Source organism: Penicillium rubens (genome assembly GCF_028828025.1).
Source record: "Penicillium rubens strain IBT 27055 chromosome Unknown utg000003l_segment0_segment0, whole genome shotgun sequence".
NCBI lineage: Eukaryota > Fungi > Ascomycota > Eurotiomycetes > Eurotiales > Aspergillaceae > Penicillium > Penicillium rubens.
This window is the reverse complement of record NW_026890601.1, coordinates 4,232,602-4,247,858: the sequence shown is the minus strand read 5'-3', so window position 1 is coordinate 4,247,858 and position 15,257 is coordinate 4,232,602. Positions and strand designations below refer to the sequence as shown.

General features: G+C 48.3%; 6 protein-coding genes across 6 annotated transcripts; 3 read left to right on the top strand and 3 right to left on the bottom strand.

Moving 5' to 3' along the window:
- Position 1: 1 nt before the first annotated feature.
- N7525_007831 (uncharacterized protein) lies at positions 2 to 305 on the bottom strand (the record flags this gene model as incomplete). The annotated part of the gene is made up of 2 exons (XM_061214217.1): positions 2 to 86; positions 109 to 305. The coding sequence occupies 2 exons, from the start codon at positions 303 to 305 to the stop codon at positions 2 to 4; spliced, it is 282 nt and encodes a 93-aa protein (XP_061068648.1).
- Positions 306 to 1,358: 1,053 nt separating this feature from the next.
- Positions 1,359 to 3,677, top strand: N7525_007830 (asparagine synthetase B family protein; the record flags this gene model as incomplete). Its single annotated transcript, XM_061214216.1, has 6 exons — positions 1,359 to 1,527; positions 1,573 to 2,051; positions 2,105 to 2,188; positions 2,245 to 2,506; positions 2,563 to 2,754; positions 2,818 to 3,677. The coding sequence occupies 6 exons, from the start codon at positions 1,359 to 1,361 to the stop codon at positions 3,675 to 3,677; spliced, it is 2,046 nt and encodes a 681-aa protein (XP_061068647.1).
- A 457-nt stretch (positions 3,678 to 4,134) lies between these two features.
- N7525_007829 (uncharacterized protein) lies at positions 4,135 to 5,313 on the bottom strand (the record flags this gene model as incomplete). Its single annotated transcript, XM_002568242.1, has 1 exon — positions 4,135 to 5,313. One exon carries the CDS (start codon positions 5,311 to 5,313, stop codon positions 4,135 to 4,137), a length of 1,179 nt encoding a protein of 392 aa, XP_002568288.1.
- A 1,336-nt stretch (positions 5,314 to 6,649) lies between these two features.
- Positions 6,650 to 7,426, top strand: N7525_007828 (uncharacterized protein; the record flags this gene model as incomplete). The annotated part of the gene is made up of 1 exon (XM_002568241.1): positions 6,650 to 7,426. One exon carries the CDS (start codon positions 6,650 to 6,652, stop codon positions 7,424 to 7,426), a length of 777 nt encoding a protein of 258 aa, XP_002568287.1.
- Positions 7,427 to 7,919: 493 nt separating this feature from the next.
- Positions 7,920 to 9,653, bottom strand: N7525_007827 (FAD-binding oxidoreductase; the record flags this gene model as incomplete). The annotated part of the gene is made up of 4 exons (XM_002568240.1): positions 7,920 to 8,555; positions 8,616 to 9,010; positions 9,076 to 9,292; positions 9,399 to 9,653. 4 exons carry the CDS (start codon positions 9,651 to 9,653, stop codon positions 7,920 to 7,922), a joined length of 1,503 nt encoding a protein of 500 aa, XP_002568286.1.
- Positions 9,654 to 11,292: 1,639 nt separating this feature from the next.
- Positions 11,293 to 12,110, top strand: N7525_007826 (type 1 glutamine amidotransferase; the record flags this gene model as incomplete). Its single annotated transcript, XM_002568238.1, has 3 exons — positions 11,293 to 11,664; positions 11,713 to 11,787; positions 11,841 to 12,110. The coding sequence occupies 3 exons, from the start codon at positions 11,293 to 11,295 to the stop codon at positions 12,108 to 12,110; spliced, it is 717 nt and encodes a 238-aa protein (XP_002568284.1).
- Positions 12,111 to 15,257: the final 3,147 nt, after the last annotated feature.

The following is a 15,257-nucleotide window of genomic DNA, read 5'->3' as shown; positions in this document are numbered from 1 at the left end:
TTCAAGATAGAAGTTGTTTGATCACCAACAAGGGAGGTTCAAGGATGTCGAGAAGTGAGTGAGTAATTGTCATCGATCCTTGATGCCTACAGCTGTTTGTTAGCCTACTCAACCCTATTACCTGTCTTGGGTGCTTCTTGCTCCGCAACGAGCGATTTGATACAAACGCCCCTCGTAAGCACTAGATGCGTGGCTAATTCCCGACATGCACTATCTCCCTGCTCTCCGGGATAGGTAAATGCACTGCCTGCACCATGTGGAGTGAATCCTGCGTTCTGAGACATGCATACTACACTGGACTCCATTGAAGATTTCTGACAAGGATTATTTCTTCACAAAATAGCCAGAGCGCCTGATCCGGGCATCTTCACGATCCAATAGTCTTACATGGAGCCAAGCCGGAGGGTGTCCCGCAGTATATGATGCGCTTTTACCCTGCGATGATTTGTCGCCGTGCTATCTCACTACGCCGTTTTGTCACTCGATGAGGTGCCAATATGCCGCTTTGCAGTTCAGGGATACTCGTTACCGTTTGAAACGACTGTGGAGCCGACCCTGTTGGACGTCCCGGCACTTTTTCGAGTATATCTGAGCTGAATGTCGCCAATACGCCAGGATGCATTACTACGTGCCATAACGATCAAAAGCGTCCATCAGCTGAGCCCTAATACTAAGCCTCATGTAACGACTAGTATTACTGACTGGACAGTATTTTTTAGACATTTCAGGCTGTCATGATCTTCGTGGGTCAACGTAATATAAGTCAAGACCCAGTACCAGCCTCACAATACTCCTGCCGTATGGGCTCGAGATGCGAATGTATTTTAGAAAGTGTATCAAGCTTTTGCACCTATTGGCAATAGTTGTATGAGCTATCTAGAAGCTAGTATCTGAAGGAAACCACTTATGACAAAAACATGAAGTTGTGCAAAGTGAGGATGGAACACGTAATCTCACACGATGGAGTCGAGATATATATGGAAACTATAGAAGGATCCCACCAATCAAGCACCCAGATGTAAACACACGTCGCTTAAAAGCTCTATGCTGTTGAGAGCTCATCGAAGTTGTCATTGTTGTACTCGGTATTGCAGCATTAGTCTAGAAACACTGCCAGTTCCACAGTCGTAAGTGGTTTAGGGTTACGGGGACGGCGCCCCCCCCGAAGCCGGCCGATTTCGGGGGCACGGACCGCCACCCCGCCGGTAATACGAGCATTCCGTAATTAAAACACATACGGTACTAGCCAATACCAGACCAATTCGACAGATCCTCAAGTGAAATTTACCTGTATGATAAAGAGGCCAAGTTACTTTCAGTGAGCTTTGCTTTCCAAATCCTTTCATCTCAATCTCAAAATGTGTGGAATAAGTGCATTTCTGTGTCACCCTGGCAAAGCTAGCTCAAATGAGCAGGCCAATGCCCAAACCCGGCATGTGGTAGACGAATTGGAGCACAGCCTGGACCTTGTCGGCCATCGTGGACCAGATGCTCGTGGGCGTTGGTTTAGTGACGACCACAAAGTTGGTAGGTCTCATCGTTCTCCACTACTGCCTGTTGGGACAAGCATAGATATTGATATCCTCACAATAGGCCTTGGTCATGTTCGACTGTCAATCATTGATCTCAGCCTCAGTGGAAACCAGCCATTTCACGATCAAGACAACAGCATTCACGCAGTTGTCAATGGTGAGCTCTATGACCACGAATATTACCGAGACCAGTTAGCCAGCGAATTCCAGTTTGTGGGAACCAGTGACTGCGAAATCGTCATTGCCTTGTACAAACATTACGGCCTCTCTTTTATTTCCCACTTGAGGGGAGAGTTTGCCTTTGTGCTCTGGGATGCAAACCGCCAGTTACTCATAGCCGCTAGAGACCGCTATGGAATCAAATCACTCTATTACACAGTGGTCCAAGGAAAGTTATTGGTGGCCACAGAGATCAAGTCTTTCTTGGCATTTGGGTTACAGCCGGAATGGTGTGTACGAACATTGCGAGACCAGAGCTGGAGAATTGAATCTCGCACGTTTTTTAAAGGCGTACACAGGGTAAGTTGATCTCGATATCTGCCAATTGATGGGCCTCTTCTAAAGCATGACAGGTTCTCCCGGGGCACTATCTGATAAGTCGCCCCAATGAGAGAGAAGAACAAAAGCCATACTGGGATCTTGAGTACCCCGATAAGGTAAGACACCTCGACCTCTTTAATAAGAATTTTCACTAACGATCAATGTTTTCTAGTTATCCCATGATGCGCGATCCGAAGAAGAAATTGTGCAAGGAGTTAGAAAACGTCTTCTGGAAGCTGTGAAGATTCGCCTGAAGGCGGATGTTCCCGTGGCTATCTACCTCAGTGGCGGAATAGACTCATCATCGGTCGCTGGGATGGTAGCCGATCTCATGAGACAGGGGACAAAGCTAGGGAACGAGTCCAATTCAGTTCCATCGAACATGAAATGCTTTACCGTTCAGTTCGATGAAGATAGCGGTGCAGACGAGTCCGGTATGTTCATCCCACCGCATAACAACATCCAGTACTCCGTTGCTGACAAGTTCCAGCAATTGCTCGGCGCACAGCGAATTGGCTAGGTGTCGATATCCATCTCGTTAAAATGGACGAAGAGGCACTCGCGTCACGCTTTGAGGATGCCGTTTGGCACAGTGAAATCCCTCTCCCCGATCTCAACGGAATGGGTCGGTTGGCACTGGCGGAAGCGGTACACGCTCAGGGCATCAAGGTCGTTATCACTGGTGAGTAATCCTTTTTATCAGAAGCGTGATTCTGTTGACGTGCCGTCTCTAATATTCTTACAGGGGAGGGATCTGATGAGCATTTTGCGGGCTACGACGCGTTCAGAGCCGATTTGCTTAGCGAGCCTGATCATTCATGGCCAGCGCTACAACTCCCGGAGACAGACCGCCAGAAAGCGCTGGCTATGGCTGCGAAACAAGTCAAATACGGTATATTCGGCGAGTACAGTGAGACTGTCCCAGATGCGACGAAGCGCATGCTGAACCACAGCCATGTCACTAGTACCATCGCAAGAGTTGGTAGTTTGCCATTCTCCAATTGGACGACCTCTTACGGGAATGATCTACCGGAGACTAGTCTCATCGAAGGGTTTGACGGCCGTGTCCGTGACAATATAACAAAGCGTTGGCACCCACTTCACACCGCTCAATACCTATTCACGAAGTCTTTCATGCCTCATTTTATCCTGCGGTATAATGGGGATAATATTGACATGGTTAATCAAGTTGAAAGCCGCTGCCCCTTCCTTGATCATCATCTGACCGAATATGTTAACAATGTGCCACCGAGTCTCAAGCTAAAGTACCTCCCGGAAGAAAAGTCCTTCCGTGAAAAGTACATTCTTCGAGAAGCTGTGAAGCCTTACGTCACCGATGAGATTTACAACATCAGCAAGAAAGCCTACATGGGTCCGAGGAAATTCTGGCCTGGCGGACCGTTGCACAGGAAAATCAAGCAGTTGGTCACAAAGGAGAACGTTGAAAGCCTGGGATTTGTGGACTGGAATGCTACGCAAGAAGCTGTTGAAAAAGCTTTCACCAAGCAGGATCCAATGGGACTCCGCCGCACGATTACGGTTGCCCAGTTCATTGTTCTAGGGAAGCGCTTCGGAGTCAAGCCAGCTGGTGCCCTGCCAAACTGAGGGTGTCGCATGATTATATCTATAGTATCTTGCCAGGGAACTGCGTTTCTTTCTCAAAAAAAGAATAGAAAATAAATAAATACAAATGTCATTGTTAAAATGACCTTTCCCTTTAGGATCAATTTCGTACCACATTCAAAAGGCCAGAGGCCTCTGGAAGAGAGTAAGAGAGAAGGCAAAGCAGTAAAACGGAAAACGAAGGCTATGGGCGTCAGTTAATCACCACTTTGATACATATAACGACACTTAGATCGAAAGTAGCCTACCAGAGTAGTACGTCGGTCAGCTTTTACTGGTTTATGCTAATCGATAGGATATGTACACCCTAAGTTCAAGCCATTCGGAACTTAACGTTAGCCTGAATCTAATATTTCAACGCTTCATCGTTAAACATTCCCATCTAGCTACATGACACTAAGTACAGACCAGAAGAGACAACGGACTTATTTCGGGATTCTCACCAGAATGCTGCACACCGCACCTCGATACTTTCCCGAGCTTCCGCATCTATATCCTGACCTTCCAACTCAAATGCACTATGAATGGCCCCCCCAACTCCCAGATTCGACATCTTATTGGTCCCTTCTTGAGGTGCTCTTGCATGCGCTTCCATTTCGTTGTCAAACAGTTGGATTATCAAGACGTCAGAAGGCTGTTGCTCTGAAACGAAGTGCCAGCCATGCGCCTTTTGTTCTTTGTCCCGCGGCCCATAAGCCAGATAGCCATAAGTTTGGCATGTTCCACCTTGAACCTGCCGCTCATTTTCGACGCTCAACTTGGGGGCATTGGGATCGATTATGCGCGATAGATGAGCAGAAATCTGGTGATCCATGGGCTCGAGCTGCTCAGAAGGCACATAATCGGATTCAGGAAAGGAAGCACAGGATGCCAAAGCAAGCGGGTCACGGTGGACTGGCTTCAAGGGCCGCCATATCGAGAAAAGCGCGAATCGAGGTACCCCATCATCGCTCTCCTTTCCTTGATAATAGTCTTTGAGATCATCCCATTGAACACCAGATTCAAGCAACCGATTCTCCGCTTCAATCACTTGCTCAGCTGCTGAAGTAACTTCGCGATGGTACTTTCGAATATGGTACCTTGCACCCTTAGGGGTAAGATCAAGATGCACCTTCGGAGCAGGACATATACCATCTGTCGGCGAATTCCCAACAATAGGTGGAAACAGCTCAGACATGTCTTTCTTGACTGCGTCTTGTCCGTTCTGTTCTGTTTGTGTAGCAGAGGCTGGGTCGCCTTCGGTGTACAGTTCGTTCCGAAGGACAGCAGCGGATACCACCACCTTCTTGCATCCCGTCACTTTTTGGACAAGTTCCTGTACTTCTGGAAAATAAATTTCACGAAGTAGATGCTCATCATTCCAACTTCTTCGCTCGTATGGAGCTGCATGCAGGGCCGAGTGATGTCGGCGAGCAGTAAACCCATGGACTGAGAGCTTGTATGGTGAATCATCTCCAAGATCTAAAGATGGCTTCATGTCCACGAGAGGCAGTGCGAGGACATCACCAAACTCGGAAAGAGGTGGAAGCAGATACGCTTCTTTGCTTTGAGCTGGCTTAGCCCCTCGGGTCAGGTAGCGGAACTTCCCCCGGTGAAGCGAGGGTGTAATGGAACCCATTGCAAGGTGATGAGAATGGTAACGATAGTGATGGTATGAAGAAGATGAAGTCTTGAGAAAATCTGATTGAAGAATTTAGACGGAACGCCTACTTAGGCTGTCGACAGTTTTATGTTTGCGTCATAATGCCCCTACATCACACCTGGCTGCCCTGAATCGTGGCTTAGTTGCTGCCCTGCGCTGGTACTTTCTGACCTCCCGACCTCGGCGTGTTTGTGACCGTGTTGAGACAAGGGCCTGTCAAAAAGAAAAGAAACCCGTTTTCCCCTATGACCAGACGTAACCACTAAACCCGGTGAACTGTACTCCCGTCTTCCGTATCCGGCCGCTAGGACATCGGTGAGCGCCGATGCTCTTCATTATGTGGACGGAAGTCTTTCTGACTCTCCCATGTTACGTAAAATCTGACATACAGCCTTGGGACTTTCCTATCTGCTTACCGAACGCCACGAAGATCGCTTCGAGAGGTAGTCGTGTCGTATCGAGAGGTCGTCGTACCTGCGGAACCTGACTGCAGGAGGCTATGCACCTGAATCGTACTTAGTGTATGTTATATATTCGAGACCAATTCGAGACCGTCAAACGGTCTGGACTTGGCACCACAAAGGAAGGTTACTGGTGCAGAAATGCGGTTCCGAGATCCACGGAGAGGATCATTGCTGACATGCATAAACGTGCATCTATGGGCCCCACAGGCTGGGAGGTACTGGGAGGACCTTGGATTTCCGGCATCTGCCCGACCGATGGGACATGCCCAGGAAGGACCCCTGAGACAGAACCTTGGAACTTTATGCATGGTGACCCACTTTATCCTGAAGTTAACCTTGGAAACCTTGATAAGATTTTGATTACCGTAAAGTTATTTCTAGTTTAAAAAAGATCTGAAAGCCTTGAAATTCAATTACGTGGCCCCCACGCGAACGATAATTACAGTATGTATTTGTATGGACTAGTAAGTAGGTCACTTGACCTGATTCAAGCAAGAAGTACTCCGTATAGGTGTTGGTGGTTTTACAGAGTAGTCTTGGCGACCAGATTCAACAGATCCCGGAATGTCCCGTCTCAACAAAGAAGTTCGGTGTGTTTCCGGCCCTGGGAAAGATCCACAGTAGACATCACCCCTCAATCCTTCGGCATTTCCGGATCGTGAAACGCTCCCAAGTACTTCATTCTGTCATTTTCCGCGACCTTCCAAGCGGAGGCTCCATTTTTCCAGCTTACTGTTGCTTAGAGAGCTTTCACCTTTTCGGGGATCTTGAATCTGAGCTGGCTATCTCCGTGCTTTCGATAACACACAATTGTACCACCATTCTCAAACTACACCAACTTCTTCAACATGGCCCGCATCCTGATCACTGGTTCTACCGACGGCTTTGGCCTCGAGGCTGCCCGTCAACTCGTTGATCGCAAACACGTCGTCTACCTCCATGCACGAAGCCAAGAGCGCGCAGAGGAGGTCAAGACCAAGTGCCCCGGAGCCGCCGGCGTGCTGGTCGCAGACTTGACAAGCGTGGCTGAGACGCGCAAATTGGCCGAGGAGGCAAACGCGATTGGCACCTTCGACGCCATCATTCTTAACGCCGGATTGCTTTACGGCCCCTTCCGGAAGACAGATTATGGCGTGCCAGCCATGCCTTTCGTGAATGTGCTCGCTCCCTATATTCTCTCTTGTCTCCTCGAACAACCTAAGCGTCTAATTTTCATCGCTTCTATTCTTCACAAGGAAGCCAAGACGGACCTGAAGGATATCTTCTGGTTAGAGCGCGGGGAGAAGGAGTTCCAGGATTTCCCCGCATACTGCGACTCGAAGTTCCACGTTATGCTTCTTGCCAATGCGGTGGCTAAGCGATTCAAGGGCACCTCTGTCACTTCTGTGCATCCAGGATATGTTGCTACTAAGCTTGGTGGTTCAGGTGCCACCGATAAGATGGAGGATGGTGTTGAGACATATGTTATGCTCGCCGAAGGTGATTACGATCAAAGTCTCACCGGCGTCTACTTTGTACCTAAAAAGCAGATCGGCGAGCCTCTTCCTGAGACAACCCAGGAGGATCTCCAGGAGACTGTCGTCAAGGCTTGTGAGGATATCACCGGTATTAAGCTCCCAGCTTAAGTCCCGTTCGCATGGTTACATAGCTTCAATATATGAAGGACGGGGCCCTTGTAACAAATACTTGAGATTGCATTGACGGAAGAAGGAAGTGTTGTAACAGGACATAAAGTAGTGTTGTATCGAAATATCTGGGTCATGGTCAGCCAGATAACTCTAGAACTGTATGAACATCGAGCGAACGAAAAATAAACGCCACGAGGCAACCTTCTACAACCTCGGATTTACCTAAACTGAAGAGCTTTAAATTGACACCACCGGCTATACAACCAAATCAAGATATGACACCAAACCCATGGCCCTGACCATGGCTGGTGAATTGAAGAAATTCAATAATATATACTCATGGACAGCTGATCCTGATATATCTATTTTTAAGGACTCATTCAACAACACGAAAACGAAGGAAAAGAATCAGACCCCTGTAACACCAAGAAGATCTAAGAGCAGGCCACATCACAAGGGGAAATCGCACTGAACACTTTCACTCTCATACTTAAGCAATGGGCCCATAGAAGCTGAACATCCCATTAGGATCATACTTCTTCTTCAAGCTCTGCAACTTGCTCTGTCTCCAGCTCTCACTACCGTACCACTGCTCTGGGCCCTCATCACCGTTGGCATAGTTGACATAGGCAGGGATATGCTCGCGTCCAGTACCCTCGTGCAGAATCTGTCGGAGCTGGTTACCTAACTTGGCAACCTTCTCGTCCAACTCGGGGCCGTCAGGCATGTACGAGATCAAAGGCGCAGTGAGGACATTCTGATTACGGAAGGCGAAGGCGGTGCTCTTCTCATCGATGGCCCTCACACCTTGTGTGGAGTATCCATCAAATGCAAACAGGGATCCATTGAAGATGGAATCACCGCGGATAGCGTCGGAGAAAAGCTCAAAGGCTTTCTTCTGCGCTTGTGGGTTGTATGTCTCAAGGTAAATGGGGAAACGTGGGTTCATGGCTCCGGTTTTCTGGCAGGGCTCGTCGGTCGTTGTGATACCGACCCATTTTGCGAGATCGGTGTAGCTGCCGCTGTGGGCTTCCTTGGTAATGGGGCTCAGGGAGTGGAAGGGGGTAGTGTAGGCGGAGTCGACGGTATTGACGCCTTCTTGGATGATCAGAATTTGGATGACGGGCTAAGGGGTATCATTAGACACAGAAACAGAAGAGATTTTAGGGACGAAAGATAGACTCACGTTGTTAGCATCCGCAGAAGGGACGTTAACCCAGTACGACCAGTTGATCAGATCAGTGGGCTGGGTGCCGTTCTTGAGGAGATGAGTGTTAACAGCCTCGTAGAGCTCCACAACCTTTGAACCGCTGAAGGTGAGAATCTCGATGGCCCAATCCTTGTGTTCGATGTCATAGGTCTTGGAAGTCACAGAGGTGACGATGCCGAAGTTGTGACCGGCTCCTTTGATGGCCCACCAGAGATCTGAGCTGGAGTCGATACTGGTCAGAGTGCCGTTGGCAAGCACAATGTTTGCAGACTCAAACTGGTCACCAATAGTACCGTGGCGGCCCTGAAGCCAGCCGTGCCCACCGCCCAAGGCGGGGCCGATGTAGCCGACACATTCACAGGCACCAGTGACTAATTAGATTAAATTAGTATTGCGCTCTGCTATTTGACGTCGTATAGGGTGGGACTAAACCTACCAGTCTGCTTTCCAGCAGCCCACAGGGTGTCAGTTACCAGCTTAGACTTGGTTCCACCAGCAATGGTAACAGTCTTGCCATCCTCGGCGATCTCCACACCACTGAGCTGGTCCAAGTAGATCTCAATTCCGCTGTCCATTTGTCCCAGGGTGGTCATGGCTCCATGGGCACTATTCCAAGCCAGGAAAGGCAATCCCTTCTTGTTGGCGAATTTCACCTATACAGTGATATTAGCATGTTGCTGTTTACTGGCCCGATTGTGTCGTCGGGACCAAGATGCGTTGCTCATGGGCTTGAGAGTAAAATAAGGCATAACAACTTACTGTCTCAACGACATCGTTCTCATTGCCGGGAACGATGACGATATTCACGGTAGGCACCTCCAAGTTGGACCACCGAGTGTTGGCCTTCTCGAACTCATCTGAGCCAGGATAGTAAGCCTTAGCTGAGGGGGATAGCTTCTCGCTGAGCTCTTTATAGTCGGCATCGCGAGACCAAATGGTTCGAGTGCCAGGCAGGCTCTGGCAAGCGGAGGCAACAGCCCACGCGGCCACGGCGGTGACAGCTTGCAAACGCATTTTGACTCAAGAGAAAGTCTATATAAGCGCTCGGAGGCAGAATAGAAATAAGCAAAAAGAAGATGCAAAGTAAACACTCGTACACAGCTGGCCGCGGAATCTGAGTCCCTATCTGCCACAAAAGAATTACACGGATAGAGAATTGACGGCTTTGAAGTCCACCACACGTGAAGCAGCGATCTTATATACGAGTTCCTAGAGGTTAGCTGATCTCCTAGTATCCGACTTCTCCGTCCACTGTCTCAGAAGACGTCAGCCCTAGTGGAAGCTAGGCTTTGGACTGGTGTATAGTTCAGTGACAGTGTGCTTATGGCGTATCTTCCGATTGAATTTGGCCCCAATTCACTCTTAGCCCCGACATACGGAGTCGAACTGGACGAATCCGGCAACTGCCTAGCCAATATCCGTATGACTGGGGCGCAGCGGTTTACGTTGTCTATCGACAGTACTCCGTACGGCGTACGGGAAATTAGGGCCCACAGCTGGGTGATAGGCGAAGAAAGACGGGCAAGGCCGCCAATGGCTGACTCTATTTGCCCCAAGCTTACCTCGATCGACTGTAAAGGAACGTTGCGGGCAACCAGCCCGGGTATACTTGGAAAAAAGAATCCGCTTACATTATCATTCCAGGATTACTCAAATTTGCCATGCCCCTAATCTTGACGAATACGTCTCAAAATACAGGACTTCAAATAGAAAAGATAGCTCTGCAGAAGTGATAATGATGGGTTGTAGTCAAAATGTCCCGGAACTCTTTTAGGTCATCCGGCAGCCAACTTTTGTCCGTGTCCAAGCCACACACCGGTGAGGAACCCAGGCCTTTAGGTTTGGGCCCCCAAAGTCAAGAGGTTGGCCAATCATGGCTTTGTACATGGACATTGACGTTGTTGATCAGGGGCACAAAAGTATCATGCAGAAACCTGCAAAACGCTGTGCAAACGCCGAATGAAATCACCGCAGATACAAATGTATTGTGAGTGCTTAGCTCAGTTGGATTCTGAGGGATCTGGCAAATATATGCCAAGCCAACCCGAGAAATCGACCCTGGAACCGGCAATTATGAGTTCAGCCTCAGTTTCCAAGCCATGCTTTTGCTAGGTTCCCATGCATGCATAGCACTTTCCAAATGCACCATCCCTGCTTTCTCGTTGTTTCCTCGATGCCTGCAAGGCCGTGCGCCCCACCGACATCCTGCAGGTAAGCATACAGTGTATAGTAATCCATTACATGTATCAGACTAAACTATATATGGTAGACTCTACGGAGTAGTGGGGGCTTCCAATTACCCGGCAATGGGTGGCGAAAATCACCTCGGGTCGCTCCCGCGTGATATTTTCGATTAGGTATAGTGGAAATCCACTTTTGCCAAGGTCTGACGCTTACAGAACATTCTCCACTTGATATTAATATCTCTCGTACTAGTAGACTTTTTGGTGACAGACCAAATCGAGCATATTACGATGCCTAAGTTGCCTAGACTCAGGTTGGTTCTGAGATCGGAGATCACATCATCGCCTATTCTTCGGCCCTTGGCTTTCTCTGTTTTACCATTTTCCACTTTAGGAAATACGGTTGTCGGTCATTTCTACTCCCACTTCCTCGTCAGATATACTGTCTAGTCACACTCATCGACGCAAATATGGACTCAGTGAGCAATCTAAAGATCGCTGTGCTAATCAACACCCCGCCGGATGAAACAGACTTCCAGTCAGTGGTTCGAGAGTGCTTCAGAGAAGCCTTTGCTTCAATTGCCCCCACAGGGGAGGTCGACTTTTACGACCCTGTCGTGGAGCGCAAGTTTCCTGATGCGTCCAGATACGACCTGGTAGTTTTGAGTGGTGGCAAGATAGATGCCGCTTGTTCGGACCCCTGGGTTTTGGGAGTATTGGATTATGTTCGAATCACTGCTCGAGATCTTCCTAAGACAAAGATACTTGCTGTATGCTGGGGTCATCAAGCAGTGTCCCGGGCATTCGGTGGCCAGGTTCGACCTGTTCCCGCTGGAGAAATTGTACGTGCATAATGAAAATATTGATCGAATTGGTTCTGATTTGGATAGACTGCCATTGAAGATATTCGTCTTACAGATGCTGGCATGAAGTTCTTTCCATTTGCCGCGACCTCTGGATCCTACGTATGCCCGGTCCCGCCTCATGACTCTAACTTCTGGAACTAATCATTTAGTAGAGAGCAATAGAGCTTCACAGTGGGGAGGTTTACACCCCGCCACCTGGATTCATTTCCCTTGCCGAGAATCAAGAGTGCTTCATCAACGACACGAACAATGTCCTCACATTTCAAGCGCATCCCGAAATTTCCCATGAGCTGGCTAGTAAGCTGATATTAGAAGAAGACAAGAAGCATAGCAGGAATTCTTCTGCGGAGGTATTGGGAATAGACCGGCCAACTGAGGGGCTAAAATTGCTTGAGAGAGTTTTGCAGTGGCTGTCAGAATAGATGTCTAGTCTTAAAAAAGGACCCCACAATATTGTATGGGATAACTGAACACCAAATCAGTAGGCAACAGATTTTTCACAGAGCATGATTCATAGGAATGGTGAATTACCAGTTCTTCAAGCCAAAGGAGAAATTGTGGACTCCTATAAATAATCATCTTTGAATATCTGATTGGTTGTGAGACCGACAAATTTCCGAAAAGGGCAAACGACCAAGATACACCAATTTCCGCCCCCAACTTTATTTATTACCGCTAAAACGCGGCCCGTGACGCCCGTCTCGGTACCGGGAAAATCACCTTTCCGGAGATACGGGTAAGCAGGATACCGATGAGCGGTCTGGGAATGTTTTAACCTTGGAAATACGATAAATACGATAAATACGATACCGGTGACTACACGTAGAACTTTCCAAGAAACTGCAAACAATACAAACACAACCTCACGTCTATTGCGCGTAGTATAGCCACTCATTCACAGGCCTGTTTTCTTGTCAATATAGGTCTGAAAGACAGAAATGCAAAGCAACCCAGTCATGAACTGCCTGAATGCGCAACATGTTTGTCAATTAGTACTGCGTAGATGTTTGGGTAAGAATAGAAGTGCATATATACATTTGTGATGAGCCATCCTTGTTGGCTCCTTTTTCTCCCGCCTTAAACCACCACCTGTTAGATTTCCCTCAGTTCCAACCTAGACGTTCTCTCGTCATCACGGTATATCAGCTTTTAAAACCCATTCTATTAGCCCTTATGGGAGGAGTAACAGCACTCTTCGGTTGTGAAAGTGTTGGACACTCATGTGGATTCCCCTTGACATCGCCCTACAGAAAGAACTAGTCGAAAGTCAACTCACTTTATACACTTTATTCCTCTCGACATGATCAGAGGCCATCTAAGTACAGCACATTTCCAGGAATCCAAATACCTTCGCCTTTTCTAACCGGTCCCTTTGGGTTCGCAAGCAAGTCCTACTGTGAGGGTTCTTCAGTATGTCACTCAACGTAAAACGACACCAAGCGTGACACACCAACAAAGACAGTGTCTTCACATTTGCTGGTTCGCCCTCGAGTTATCCATCCAGTTATTCACGATGTCTCTGACGATTGGGCCCCACGGCTATATGTCTACGTGGTATAGGTATGACAGTTGTGTCCTGGGTAGGCTTTGACCTCTGTCTATGGGTTTCTACAGTCACCGCTAATATCACATATCTTATAAGGGTCGAGGCGATGCATACATAGCTTCTCCCGGCAACAGAATAACCTAACATCAGCGACAATGCTCGGAGGTACCTACAATTATCACATTGGATTTCCATGTTATGTTCCAAGCTTATCCAGTGTCAGAATAAGTGTGCCAGCTCAGCCGAATATCCCATCATACTGCTGGGTGGTCTTCCATTTATTCATCTCTGATGCCTTGAGGCTTGGAGGCTCTTCTGGGCAGATATTCGCAGAATCCTCTCGAAATGACCATGCATGTGGATTGATGCCTCATTCTCTGTTGAGGCTCCAGGCATCCCAGAACCATCTTCTACAACAGCATATATATATTGCCACTCGGAGTACTCAGCAAATACGGAGCCGCCACGGAATGCCGTGAATCTCCTACAAGATCCATGTCTCGACAGTCTGTCGAATGTCGTCTTTGCTGCACGCCATATACGTATTTGTTGAGGCTACGGAGGAGAGGAAAGATGGAGATGAAGAGAGGTGATAGATGAATCTATGGGAAAAAGCTGGTATATAAACCAGCTGTATGACTAAGATGCAAAGAGCCAAAAAGCTCAGTCTGCACACAGACAGACAAACGCATACCCTGCATGGACTGCATGCCAAACAGATACCCTGCGTGCAGTGCATGTCAACAGTATTGCCAAACCAACGGCGGCTCTGTGCCTCGACATCACCCGTATATATACGCATCCATCCCAAGGGATACGTATGCTTGGCCGTCTGGTTGGACTATCACAGCCGCTGTCGTTATATCGGCCTGCCTTGTTCCGGGTTTCCAGATTTTGCACGCAGAGTACCACCGATCTACACCCGACATGGCGTGGTTCCCCTTATGGTCGGTCCCCAGGATGCATCCGCCTTAGGCAGCCTCGAGCTCAAAAATGACCTGGAAAAGGAAAGAGAATATGTGGTCTCGCCACAATCCCAATTATCACCTCCTCCTCCATGAACGTGCACCACAACTGGAGTGCCAATCAAGCTCATGCAAAATCGAAAGCCGTACCTAATCGAAAAGAAGCCAGCATGAGGTACGCATCCGACTAGTCTATTGACCATACGGCTCGTGGTGGTCCAGGCTGCACTAGTTGCTCTCGTGGTCATAATCTTTCCTCCTGTTGCGTCGCAACATTCATGACTGGACTTGGGTTGGGATGCTTGCATGGATTGCCACAGGGCCAGGTTATCCCGGATATTTCTTTCAGGCTCAGAACGTCGACTGGCCGCTTCGCATGTTCCGATCTATCCCTAACTGGGATTGGGAGTCTCGGCTCTCTGAGAGCATCCATGTTTCTGAATTGAGGACACCGTTACCCAGCTGAACATATACCTGACTATATACCTAACTATATACCTAACTATATACAACATCCTCCCCATAATCATTTCTCGTCTTTGAATGTCTATTCTGAGCTTGTCCCGCTGCAGACACTGGTTATTCTGAGCCTTTTCCGTTGACGGCTATACAATGATGCTCGAATTTAGTGAGGGTTTTGGGACCTCGACCGTGAAATTTCCTTGGCAGGAGCACACATTTCCACATGCTTCCCATCGTCTAGACCATGCGTCAGCCGACAGAGCCCGTGGGCCACAATTCCATGGCTAAACAGGCCATGAACAAGGCTTTACATCAGACGTGTTCATCATTGGCCCATTCTCCCTCAGAGAACGAGGAAGGATTTAGCGGACTTCAATCGCTTTTACAAATACTCAAAGGCTCCTATTTCTGGCTTTTTGCTTCTATTCCGCGATATCGCCTCAATATAAGCAGCTCAGAACAGACTCATCGTGGCCATCCTTTGTGTCGACATTGGCTATTCTAAGTCTGTTTTGCGCACTACAACAATGGTGCCGGAGTGCTTGGGTTCGCCGAGATCAAGTGACTCTTCTTTTCATACTCGGCTGTGTGACCGT